Raw genomic sequence first — 13,372 nt, 5'->3', positions numbered from 1 at the left:
TTTTAGCCTGTTTTCTCAATATAATAATTCATCTGTGTGTATTTTAATAAGTTTTTCAGACGTGTTTTGCACTCATTGGAGACAAGGGCGTGACATGGGATGTGATTAAGCTGCAGATAAACATGTACACTGCACCAGTCTTACTTGGCGCCTTCTTAGGAGTTTTAAATATTGTTCTGATCCTTGCTGCATTCAGGTAATTAGACCAAAATGCTAAGTGGAATTTGTAGATTGTGAAATAAGCTTTTTCTCCTACTCACACAAAGAGGAAGAAAAAAAAAAAAGAAATAAGCCTTTTCATTATTGGAAGATAATTATTGTCATGTAGTCTTTACTTCTAATGTCTCTACTTGTGTTCATGTTTTTTGATCAGCTAAAATATGGGCATCTACAATAATAGCCAGATTATGAAATGAGAACAGATTATGAAAATCTTTTGAGATTCAAGATTTAGTCTTGATTTATTAAAGGTGTTTCTATATAGGTGAATGGCGTGAAAACATTTTTAGTAGGTTAATGTCTTAGTGTCAACCTTAAATACATAGGTTACTTGTCTTGTACATTTTTTATTTTAGAAGAAATTTTCCAGAAAATTTCCAAAAAAAATTTTCCAAGAAATTTTCCAAAAAAAACTATAGAAGTTGTATTATTTTATACTAGAGTTCTTTATCCATTTGTGCAAAACCATTTATAGATGTTTAAAATCACTGAAAAATGTCAAGGTAGATCACACATGGTGGAACCTATGCTTTTAAGTGAGTTAGGTACTTTTAAAATTTTTATGGTAATGTGACAATTACAGGTGGGAGTAGTGACTCCCACCTGTAATGCCAGTGCTCTGAATGCTGCAGCAGGATTGAAGGTTTGAGCTCCAGGCTGGGTAACTTCGTAGACCTGGTCTCCAAATGAAACATTGAAAAAAGGTCTGAGATGTAGCCCAGTATGTAAGGCGCCTGGGTGCAGTCCCCAGTGCCACAAACCCCCAAATCCAACTTCTGTCTTTTAAAGTTTATTGTTGATATTCATTAATTATAAAAGAAATTAGAACGCTGGCTGTCTTGAGTTCCCATGGAAGCCAATGCCTCTTCTCAGGTGCAGCATGTGCTTTTATTCTTCCTTCTTTCTTCTTTTTTTCTTGTTTTGCCCAAGTTCACTCTGCAGAGCTGGTTTCTCCCACACCCATTCAGCCCTCACTTTTCAAATAAACTTTTGATACCGTCAAAAGAAAATAGAATGCTACTAATAAATTTAAGCCATTTTTCTATATTATACTAAGCATTTTATGAGCACAACATTTGTTTTTCTTTTTAAGAGAACATCGTGTGGATGACTCAGGACGACCATGTAACAGTATTAATTTTGAAGCAGGTACTATTAATGTATTTGACTAAATTACTTTAGCATTATTAGAGTGTGTCTAATGATCATGGCTATTGAATATTAGGATTTTTCTTCTGAGGATAATGCCATGGGTGGCTGGGGAGGATCTTGAAAGCTTACGGTCCCTAAACTGATTTATTTTGTAGGTAATTCTGGGGAATGAACCCAGGCCCTTCTCCGTGAGCTACATCCCAGGCATTATTTAGTTATTTAGCTAGTTTTGGCAGTACTAGAGATTGAACCAAGGGTCTCTCCATAAGTCACCAAGTTGCCTGCACTGGGCTTGAACTTGTGACCCTCTCACCCCAGCCCCCAGCTGAGTTTAATAGGAAGACCTATCCCCATCACCATGGGTGTCACTGCTACTGGGCTTGTGGAGAGGTGTTACATCTTCTTGGGCACACGGTGGTGGAGCACAAGGTTCAACTAATAGCAGAGGCACAAAAAAGTGTGCATGTGTGTACCTAGCTGCAATATAAAGTGAGTTATCAATATACGCCAGGTGTGGTGGCTCATCATAATATCCTAGATTCTCAAGAGGCTGAAGCAGGAGGATTACACGTTCAAGACCAGCCTGGACATATTAGTGAGACTTTGTCTCAGAATTTAAAACTTTAACAGTCTAGGAAAATAGCTCAGTGATAGAGTGCTTTCTTAGCAAGCATGAGTCTTTGTGTTCAATCCCCAGTTCATACAAAAAAATTAAGGTAGAAAAAAACACCTGCAACTAAAATATAAAGTATGAAATCACTGGGGCTGGGGATTTAGTTCAGCGGCATAAGCACCTGCCTTGCAAGTGCGCAGTGGTGAGTTCAGTCCCTGGTACCAAAAAAAAAAAAGAAAGAAAGAAAAAGAAATCAATGTGTTACAGAAGTGCTTTTTTAAAAATGTACTTTTTAAAAAAAAATTTTTAAGACAGGGCTCACCATGTAATCTAGGGAGACCTCAAACTAGCTATGTTTGGCCTCAGATTTGTGATCTTACTGCCTCAGCCTCTCAAGTGCTGGGATTACAGACATTGTTGATCGAAAGACACCAAACAAAATAAATATGAGTAATTGCTGTACATAAGTTTAGCTTGTAGAAAGAATATTCACTTTACTTTTATGTTACTTAAAAATTGCTTCTGCCATACAAGTTATGTTCTGTGTTTTTATTTTTGAGACTATGTAGTGCAATCTGTAATCCCAGCACTTGGGAGGTTGATGTATACTGTTCATTTTAAACAGCTTTGGAACATTAAAATGATTTAAATATTTATTCATGTATCATTTCTGTTATTTTAGTATCGTAAGAAAATTTAAATACAAAGGTAACAATATTCTGTTTCCTGTTTACCTTTAGCAAATACAGATGAAGTTCAGATTTCACAAGGCAGTATCGATCAAATTGCTGTTGTCTCCACCAATGTTCTCTTTTTTGTGGTTCTATTTATCTTTGCCCTTTTTGAAACGTAAGTTTTTATTTTGTCTTCGTGTAAATCAGATTATATATTACATATTATATTATGATTAATGCAGTGCTAATTAAGTGGATAGATGTTTGTTTTTGTTTTTGTTTTTTTTTTTTGGTGCAGGGATCAAACTCATGACCTGGTGCTTAGCAGGCAAGTGCTTGAGCCGCTGAGCTAACTCCTGGCAGATGTACAGATATTAAACTTGATGTAAGGCATATTTTTCTTATCACAGTGTGTAAAGTGTGTGTATTATGATTTAATTAACTAAGCTATATAACCTGAACATATGCAGCATTTAGTCTGGCAATTTTAACTCTATTTAATCCTTAATTTTAAAAACAAAGAACTAACATAGTACAGTATCTCAGATGGCATCTGTTTATCCTAGGGCTGTTTCATTTTAAAAATACCTGCTAAATTATAAAATTAGTACCTTATAAAATTCCAAATATTACAGGTGTGCTCTCATATCTGCTCCCTTCTGTGGTGGTAACTACTACTAGTAGTTCAGTTTGTGTTTTCAAACATCTTATTCTATGCAATTCTATGCATCTTATTCTATGCAAAGAGAGAGAGACAGACAGACAGATAGACTGAGATTGATTGAGAAAATATTTACTAAACTCACATAGACTCAATGTTGTCATTATTTGACATCTTGGTTTATTCATTTATCAGTGTATTATGGCATTTTTGTGTGTGTGTCAGTACAGTAGATTTTGCTTGATACACTTACTTTCAAAATTACTGACATAAATGGAACATTTTAGTTCATCTTGTTTTCGGAGAAGGCACCAGTTTTTCTTTTCTAGTCCTGAGGATTGAACTAAGGTTGCACTAAGCTACAATCCCAGACCTTTTTTATTTTTTTAGACTGGCTTTTGCTCAATTGCCAAATTCCCCAGGCTAGGGTCAGACTTGCAGTCCTCTTGCCTCAGCCTCCCCGAGTGCTGAGATTATAGGCATGCGCTACCACACTCATCTTGAATTATACTGTTTAATAATAGTTAAATTAGAGCTGGGGATTTAGCTCAGTGGTGTAAGCATCTGCCTGGTAAGTGCAAGGTCATGAGTTCGATCTCCAGTACCAAAAACAAAACAAAACAAAAAATATGTTTATACTTTTGCTTCTATCAGTCTGCTGTCACTGTTAAAAGGGATACAAATCCTTGAATGTATATGTATTGTTAAAACTTCTTCTTCACTTTATTACTGAGATTAAAATAAAATACTTTCTTTGTTGTTTTTCTTAGAATCCTTACTCCATTAACAATGGATATGTACGCTTGGACTCAAGAACAAGCTGTGTTATATAATGGAATCATACTTGCTGGTCTTGGAGTGGAGGCAGTTGTTGTTTTCTTGGGGGTTAAATTACTTTCCAAAATGTGAGTTCTATGCTTATAGTTTTATTTCAGAGCAGTCTTTTTTGGTGGTGCTGGGGATTGAATTTAGGGCCTCACATTGAGCTGTATACTTATCCCTTTTAAATTTATTTTTAAATTTTGAAACAGGATTTCACAAAATTGCCAAGGCTAGCCATGAATTTATGATCATCCTGCCTCAGCCTCCCAAGCAGCTGGCATTACACCTGTGCGTCACCAGCAGGCTTTGCTGCTGGTGCTGCTGCTCAAATCTGTCTTAAAAAGTGAAGCAATGTAAATGAATGTACTGATGAAATAACCTAAAGCTTTTCTCTCATTATATATAGTTTGTAGTTCTTGAAAGTTTGCAAATATTTGAAATTATTAAGACAGTGTAATATTTGCATGCTCTATTCCGTGGGTACCTTTGGAAATCTGGTTAAGATTACTAAACTTATTTTCTGATTTCTCACCTTTCTCTCCTTCTCCCGCCGTGACCCCCTTCCCTCACAAATTAAAACTCCCTCCCTTTCTCCTCCCTCACAAGGTGAAACTAGAGATGTCTGCATTTTTCTGCATTACAGTTTGCCAGTTTGAATCTTGTGGATTCCATCACTGTAGTGTTTAGCATATTCCTCTACTATGTTCCTTGAAAACCCATAGTTGGATCAAGACTTAGCTTAATGAGATTTGGTTTTGCAAGAATACAGGTAGTACTATGTGCTTATCTCAAAACAATGTCTTGTGTATCCCTTTTGCTATAAGTAGTCATTGAGCATCCTATGAAGCCATTAATTGATCCTTGCAAATGCTGATAGTTAGGCACCCCCAGGCTGCAGGTGCTACATTCATGGATTCATCTAACTTTAGAAAAAAAATACTCTGGAAAAAAAGTGTCTGTGATACATGTGGACTTCTGTTTCTTGTCATTATTTCCTAAACAATATGCTATGGCAGCTATTTATACACCATTTACATTTTGTTAGGTATTATAACAAATTTAGACATGTATAGGAGAAGATGTGCCTATGCAAGTACTGTGTCATTTTATGTAAGAGATTTAAGTATGTTAGGATTTTGATGTCCTGTAATCAGTGCCCTGCAGATAACAAGTGACAAATGTATTTTATTGTATTAAAAGTTTCATTCTGATACTTTCTAGAGAACCTTCTCACTACTCAGTTAACCTGAGGGTTGGTGTGTAAGGCAGGGAGGAGAAATGCTTATTCTTTCCTTTAACTGAATGATAAAGTAATGAGTTGGCCGGGCACAGTGGCACGTGCCTAGAATCCCAGCACTCAGGAGGCTGAGGCAGGAGGATCATTGCACGTTCAAGACTAGCCTGAGTTACAAAATGAGCTCAAGGCCAGCTTGAACTGTATAATGAGACCCTGTCTCAAAAAGATAATAATAGCCATAGATTTAGCTCAGTGGGGCAAGTGACTGCCTAGCAAGTGCAAGGTTATAAGTTTGATCCCTGATACCAAAAAAAGGTAATAATAATAATGAGTTAGTTCCCTAGCACCCTTTTGTATATTTTGGTGTCACATCGTTACATTGTTTGTGATCTTCAAACTGGCCCTGCACCCTTTCTTTGTGAGCTAATCATTACTTAGTTTTGTGCTCGCTGCTCTGTGAGGATCTCTGGTTCATCTTCTAAGTCTTCTTCCCCAGACCTGAAATCAGTCATTTTCCAGAGAAACCTTGTTTTTAGTGGGAAATTATATTTAGCATTCATATTAATTTATGTATGTATCACTAAAAGTATCGGAGTTGGAATTTTTAAAGTATAAAATTAAGGAACTGCGTTTCAGTGTTTCATTGTAAAATCAGAGTGTGTTCTATAACAGGATCGGTGAGCGTGCTGTTCTGCTGGGAGGACTCCTGGTGATATGGGCCGGCTTCTTTATCTTGCTGCCTTGGGGGAATCAGTTTCCCAAAATACAGTGGAAAGGTATAGACACACAAATCTGTAACTTTCCCCACTGCTTATCAAAAACTAACAAGTCACGCACTGTACTCATTTTGTTTTTACAGATTTACATAATAATTCAATCCCTAATGCCACATTTGGGGAAATCATTATTGGTCTTTGGAAGTCACCGAGAGATCAGAACGAACTACCAACTGGTTGCCCAATTGAGCAAGCGTGGTGCCTCTACACCCCAGTGATCCACATGGCACAGTTCTTCACATCAGTGGTGTTCATTGGCATGGGCTATCCAGCCTGCAATGTCATGTCCTACACTCTGTATTCAAAAATTCTAGGACCAAAACCTCAGGTATGCCAGCTACCCCAACAGTACAGTTACATGAAATACATTTGTGGCACTTTTGTTTATTTGTTTGTTTGTTTGATATAGGGTCACTGTGTAGCCCAGGCTGGCCTCAACCTCATAACAGTCCTCCTGCCTCAGCCTCCCAAGTGCTGGGATTACAGCTGTAGCATTCTTAAAAAGTTAAACTTTACATTTTCAGCACAGAAATTAGTGTTCCTCTGTTGAAATAAATAGAGAAAAAATTTAATAACTGTTTTTAGGCTACGAATAGGTAAGCATTTTGGTAACAATTTCTGGATTTCATTTGGGTTTTTTGGTGCAGGGAGTAGAATTTAGGGCCTTGTGCATGTTACACACCTCCTCTCCCACTGAGCTACTAACCAAGTCCTGGGTTTGATTTTCATTTTGAAAGTTATATTTTCAATTTTTCAAAGTTAAGACTTGGTTTGCAGCTCAGTGGGTACAGTGGCACATCTCTAGTCCCATGTACGAGGGAGGCTGAGGCAGAAAGGTCACCTGAGAGTCCTGTCTCAAAAAAGAAAGTAATATTAATTATAAAAGCAATACTGATGATTATAACAAAAGTCAAGTAACTTAGAAGTACATGACAGAAAAGTCTCCAAAGCCTTACCGCACCCGCATCAGCAGACATTAGCTTCATTTGTAACCTTTAAGACATTTTATGTCTGTTCAAACATATCTACATTTACACTTTTAAATATTAAATTGCATGTGCATCTGGTTTTTTCTGTATTGTTTCTCTTAATGTAACTTTCCATGTCTGTGTGTGTTATTCTCAGATCACAACCTATATGGTTTTATTCTTTTAAATAGTTGTTAAGCATTCCAGTTTTTAAATATGCCATAATTTATGTACTTACTCTAACATGGGACAAGTAGTTTGTTTTCAATGTGGGGCTGTTAAAATGAACACAGCATGCTGAGTGTGGTTGTGTGCACACTTGTAATCCCAGCACTCGAAAGGCTTATGTAGGCAGATCTCCAAGAGTTTGGGGCAAACCTGTTCTACACCCTGTAGTAAATTCAAGCCTCATCTGAACTACGTGGAATAACAACCAAAAAAGTACTGCTATACTAAATATTCTTGGGTAGATTGAATGGGACATAGTTTGTGTACTACTTGTAACAGTGGCAGCTTGAAGTCTCTTGGACAGTTATCTAACCTTCCTGAGTTTCAGCTTCTATATTTGCTTTGTGGTGGTTGTTTTTTTTTTTTTTTTTTTTTTTTTTTTTTTTTTTTGTATTTTTACTGGTACCGGGGATCAAACTCACAACCACAGGCTTGCAAGGCAGGCGCTTATGCCACTAAGTTAAATCCCCAGCCCCTTCAGCTTCTGTATTTGTTAGAGACAGCACCTGTCACTGGAATTTGTAAACATTAGAAACAGTATATGTAAAGTTCCTACCTCCGTGCCCAGAAGGCAACAGATACAAAATAAATGCTAGCTTTGAAAGGTGTGTTAAGGGGTCAGGGATATAGCTCAGTGGCATGGTGCCTGCCTGAGTTAGATTCCCAGTACTCAAAACAAAGTACCATAACATAAAATAAATACAATACAATAAAATGTGTATTAATAAGGTGTATTGTTCCCCAGCCTTTACCAGACCTTAATGACCTTCCTGTTAACAGCGAAAGTTTTAATTCAGTGGCAGGGCACTTGCCAAGCATGCATGAGCACCGAAAGTGGGGAGCAAGGTCCCTGTATTCTGCATTTATTTTGCTTAAGCTGGTTTTAATAGGAGTTATCATTTATTACTGTCTAAATTTATACTCCATTTTAGAAGTGTAAGTGTAAGAGGGCTGGGGATATAGCTCAGCTTGCCTGCCTGGGAAGCACAAGGTACTGAGTTCGATTCCTGGTACACCACCCCCTCCCCAAAGTATAAAATAGATAAAAGTATTGTCTAATAAATATTGCCCAAATAATGAGTTCAGTCATCCAAGTATTGTAGTCCTCTTTTTAGTTTTCCTCACAATCCAAAGTTATTTTTGTATTCCCATTGAGACATCATTGGAATCCCAGCAAGTTAATATACCCCCACCAGTGCAACTCACAGCAAGAGTAAAAACACCAAGACATATTCCAAGTTAAGGGCAGCCAAGGGGTCCTAAGTCAAATCCTTGTGAGGACAAGCACACAAAGGCCTTGATCCCAGGCCTCTCCCAAGCATTTATTAGCTTGTGAGGAAGGGGCGTGGCTCAGGGATGAGTGATAGTGAGGATGGCGGGAATTATATGAAGTAACTTGAGCTGGCTGGCCAGGTGAGAGAAAGGCACTTCTGTAAATTGCAGAGATAAAGATATGCAGAAGGGTCAATTCATATAATCTAATTATAAGGTAGCAGTGGAATTGTTTTGGGGGGCTATAACTTTGGTTCCTGATATGCAAACTCTTGTGCCCTGGGGAGTCATAGTTGCTAGGATTATTTCCAAAAGATGAAAAATATTAACAAGAGATGAGAAATATAAAATAAAAAGCGGCCTTTATTCTGAGAACACGGAGAGAGATGACTGGCACCCCCACCGCTGGCCCCCGGCGATCTCTCCAGCGGACACGTGTCGTGGGGGCCTCTAAATATCCTCGGTTTGGGGTGGAACCTAAGGCGGGCATTAGGGATACACAGGTAGCCCATTGGTCCTAGGTTTGGCGCCATATGTAAATTTCCAGGGGCGGGAAGATGGCGTCACAGGTAACTTCCTAGGGGCGGGCGAGATTGGGCTTCCTGCTTCCGGTTGAGGCTTTCCTGGCTACAGTGTCCTATCTGGGCCAAAACCCTTTCAATAGTCTCTTATCTTGAGGCTGTACCCAGTTGACATTCCCAGAGCTATTTGCTCTAACATCTGGGTGCTCAATTCTGTACATATCTGTACTGTGTGGAGAACACGATGCAAGGAAACAGGACTGTCTGTTGGCCAGAGAGATTACATATTAGCACCTTGGCTAGCCTTATATACAAGGCCTTGAGCCAGTTGAAGAGAAAAGGAAATACCCTAGCCAGCCATTTACATATCAGTATAAGGAAATGAGTCTCCAAATAATCAGAGTCACAGTAATTGTTTTGGGAGTCACTGGAGTTGTTTCCCACTAAGATGATTGAGTTTGCTAGTTTAGTAATAGCATTGTTTTAAAACAACAAAACCTGAGCATGTGTGTGCTTGTCCCGCCCTTCTCCATGCAGGGTGTGTACATGGGCTGGTTAACAGCTTCCGGAAGCGGAGCGCGGATCCTGGGGCCTGTGTTCATCAGCCACGTGTATAGTTACCTGGGCCCGCGGTGGGCATTCGGCCTTGTGTGTGGAATAGTGCTGCTCGCCATCGCACTCCTGGGAGTGGTTTACAAAAGACTCGTTGCCTTTTCTGTAAGATATGGGGGGATTCAGGAGTCTCCCAGCTAAGGCCTGGTGGAAAGTACCAGGTACATGGCACTTTCAGTCTAAGGCTTTGCTGGACTAATGCTGTAAACCAGTCTCCAAAGCCAGGCTGTAGACTTTGCACATTTTGAATTACAAGAACATATAACAGAGGGATTTGTACATGTAATTGTGAATACAATACATAAAAACATTCTAGGCTATAACTTCTTTATCTCAAAAAAGAAGTATTCTAATACTGCCTTTTTTGGGGTTTCAGGAACTAAGAGCAAATAGACAGTGGTTTGTGAATATGAAGTTGCCCTCTTTAATACAAACCTGCAGAGGTGTCATTAAAATAATGTTACCTGTGCTGTGAAAGCAGCAGCAGAGCAGAACAAAACTCTAGAAGAATTTTATTTATTCATAGATATTTTCTATTATCCAGTCTTTAATAAAAATCACTCAAATCCTTATTTAACCTGCCTATCATCCTGCCTTACCTTAAGTCTCTGTTCTAATATTGCACCTCTTACTTTAACTCAAGATTTCACCAATCCCTAAATTAACATGAAGAAGAATGCCAGCAATTTGAACAATAAAAAGGAGATGGATTGCATTACCTTGAATAGGGCTTTTTTTCTTTCAAGTTCTAATAAATAATTCATCTTAGAAACAGAAACCAGATATATTACTGCATGTATGTACTAAACCATAAATGAGTTCTTAAAATTATTGCTATTTCCTAACTCCTCTAAACTCTACAGAAACTTTCATTATTAATACTTTCCTGTCACTCAGTAGTGGCAGGAAGGAGCACAATTTTCAGTGTGTGTACATACTGTTATTTATAACTATAGAATTTTAGTTGGACTTTAAATTTGAATGGAACTTAATGGCCGTAGACATGCTAATAACTATTTGAGGCAATGGCTCTCACTTAAGTTTAATGAATCTATTGAAAGTTGGCTAAAACACTATGTGTACACTTCTACCTCTGCGGGAGTCTAATGCTGATAGATTTCTAGTAAAGAGCTATGTGAGCTGGGCATAGTGGTGCACACCTATAATTCTAGCATTCAGACACTGAGGCCGGAGGATCACAAGTTTGAACTCAGTCCCCCCAGTACTGTAAAACAAAAATCTGCTCCAAAAAACTCATTTAAAATTGCATTATAAAAAGCAAACATTTCTACATATTTTTCTAGAGCTTTCTTTGCTATATTTTAAAATAAACACTAGTCTGCTTTTTACACTAACGTTGCTATTCTGTCAAACCCAGTTGATCCAGCTATAATAAAAGGCTTAATCTGATAGAAGTCACCCTGTGACTGAATTGTGGCAGTTTGGGAATGTTTGTACTCTTCGTCTCCCATAGCAACACTTGAGTAGATTTAACAGAAACGCAGCCAGAATTCCCGGTATTTGGGGGAAGCCTTGCAGTCGTTCCTACCTATTACCTTCTACTTTTTAACTCCCACAGTCCTCCTGGTCTTTTGTTTTTTGGGTCACTTTATCCTAGATAGTAATTTCACCATTTGGGTAGTTTGCATAATAAAATAATAGCAATGGAAAGGAAATATTATGGGCAAGTATTTCTATATTCCTGGTAATGTGTAAGGTACAATTCTCACAGCAGTATTATAGGGAAAAGATACCATTATGATTCCAATTTTAGAGGTGAGATAATGAGACAGATTTAGTTATGGTGTTAATTATAATCCAGATAAACTGTAGCCTTACAAAAATGATAGCACCTTCCTTTCTGTTGCACACTCTTTGGGGAAAAGTCCTCACTTTCAGTATGAAGTGCACGGTGGCAGAGAAGACAGGGAAGTGACATAAGTTTGGGTAAAGAGCAGGGACACGGGGGCTGGGGATTTAGCTCAGCGGCATAAGCACCTGCCGTACAAGCAGGCGGTCGTGAGTTCGATCCCCGGGCTCAATAAAAAGATTAAAAAAAAAAAAAAAAAAGGGCAAGGACGTAAAATAAGAAATTGCCCAGTTAAGTCTTGAGTAGGATAAAACAAGTATAAATTGAAAACAGATGATATGAGACTCTAAGGTATTAAAACATGGCCAAGAATACTATGTATTTAAGGAATATTATTTTGGAAAATCTGAACTCAAAGAGGGGTGCTTTTCATAATTGTACTGGTTTCATAACTCCACAAAGCATCTCTATTCTGTTAACCTTGTCTACATTTAAACTCTTCCAGTTCGTAAGCTTTCATACAAAGCTGTTTTGCATAAAATGAATTTGTAATTTATTTTAACGTGGATATACTAGCTGCATCTGTTAAAAAATATATTAACTTGGAAAGAAATTCATGGTACTTTACTATTGTAGATGTATTTGTAATTTATGTCTGTTTTACATTGTTTGTTCATTTTCTAATAAACAAGGTTTTACCTATGTCCTGGAACTCCATTCTTTTGTACTATTAATACATAATTAAGGAACACACACAACATGCCAAGTAATACTATGTAACTGTTGAGTACAGAGGAATAAACAGCACACACACAACTTCTCCCTCCCAAAGTCGGACATCGTTTGTGTTACAGGAGACTGTGACCCAGGGAAGGGCGGTGAAGTGCGTACAGGGAACCTGACTGAAAAGGAAAGCGGGGTGGGGGTGCGGGGGTGGGGGGGTGTGTTGTCTCCAAGGAGGCAGTGCCTAGCAAAGACTAATCTGAGGGAAAGAAGGGCTGGGGAATTAGGACCTGGGAGGGGAAACAGGTAATAAAAAAAAAAAAGTTTTAAAAAGTGAGTGGGATTGGAGAAGATGGAACAAATGCCTTGCAGGCAGAAGGGGTGAGCAGACAATAGGTACACACTGGATATCCTTAGAAACGACTAGGGAAGTGCCACAGGCTAGCAGGCAAGTCTCAAAGGGACAGACAATAAAAGATTTCAATGAGGGAAGTACAAATTTAAATCAGAATAATATACTATTTTTTTAATCTTTGTTTTCTTGAATCAGGGTCTCGCTATGTGATTTAGGTTAGTCTCAAACACCATGTGGCCAGGCTAGCTGACAGAGTTTGGAGGTGATTCTTCTGTTTCAGCTTCCCAAGTGCTGGGATTACAGGCATGTGCCACCTCGTCCAGCTAGTAATACACTATTCTCTACACATCAAACTGGCAATTTCTGGTGAAGATGTACAATAATATATGCATAGCAGGTGGAAGTGTATGCACTTGATATTATTGAAGTTTGAGTCTGAAATTATACCTAACTTCTAAATTCCAGCAAATTGAGTGAAGCCTTAGAATTTTTGTGCATATGAACTCTGCCTTCCCCTTGAAGTAAGGACTGAACTCACATCCTTGTGCTTGCCAAGCAGGCACTTATGCCACTGAGCTAAACCCCCAGCCCACTTTTGTGTATATGTACCAGAATGTCTAACAGCCAAAATCTGGATACTCAACAGTATAACTGATTAACTAAATTAATTTATACATTGGAAAACTATACAGCAATCAGTCCAAGTAGGATAAAAAAAGATGTCTTCAA

At 38.3% G+C, this 13,372-nt stretch overlaps 1 protein-coding gene across 5 annotated transcripts in view; it reads left to right on the top strand.

The window, feature by feature from the left end:
• Nucleotides 1-12,267, top strand: part of Mfsd8 (major facilitator superfamily domain containing 8) — a 29,463-nt gene extending 17,196 nt beyond the window's left edge. For 4 of the 5 annotated variants that reach the window (XM_003476781.4, XM_063260755.1, XM_013160286.3 and 1 more), the window contains 7 exons: nt 52-196; nt 1,313-1,368; nt 2,725-2,833; nt 4,090-4,224; nt 6,051-6,154; nt 6,238-6,482; nt 9,681-12,267. In XM_003476781.4, coding sequence (XP_003476829.1) covers nt 52-196; nt 1,313-1,368; nt 2,725-2,833; nt 4,090-4,224; nt 6,051-6,154; nt 6,238-6,482; nt 9,681-9,896 — 1,010 coding nt within the window. In that variant the 3' untranslated portion in view covers nt 9,897-12,267. Of the gene's footprint in view, nt 1-51; nt 197-1,312; nt 1,369-2,724; nt 2,834-4,089; nt 4,225-6,050; nt 6,155-6,237; nt 6,483-9,680 lie in introns of those variants that run through there. The other variant, XM_063260757.1, reaches the window with a different exon arrangement.
• Nucleotides 12,268-13,372: the final 1,105 nt, after the last annotated feature.

This window comes from Cavia porcellus, unplaced genomic scaffold, assembly GCF_034190915.1.
Source record: "Cavia porcellus strain 051 isolate PalLab524CR breed Dunkin Hartley unplaced genomic scaffold, mCavPor4.1 scaffold_14, whole genome shotgun sequence".
Lineage (NCBI taxonomy): Eukaryota > Metazoa > Chordata > Mammalia > Rodentia > Caviidae > Cavia > Cavia porcellus.
Note: the sequence above shows the minus strand (reverse complement) of the source record. Positions and strands in the feature narration are given on the sequence as shown.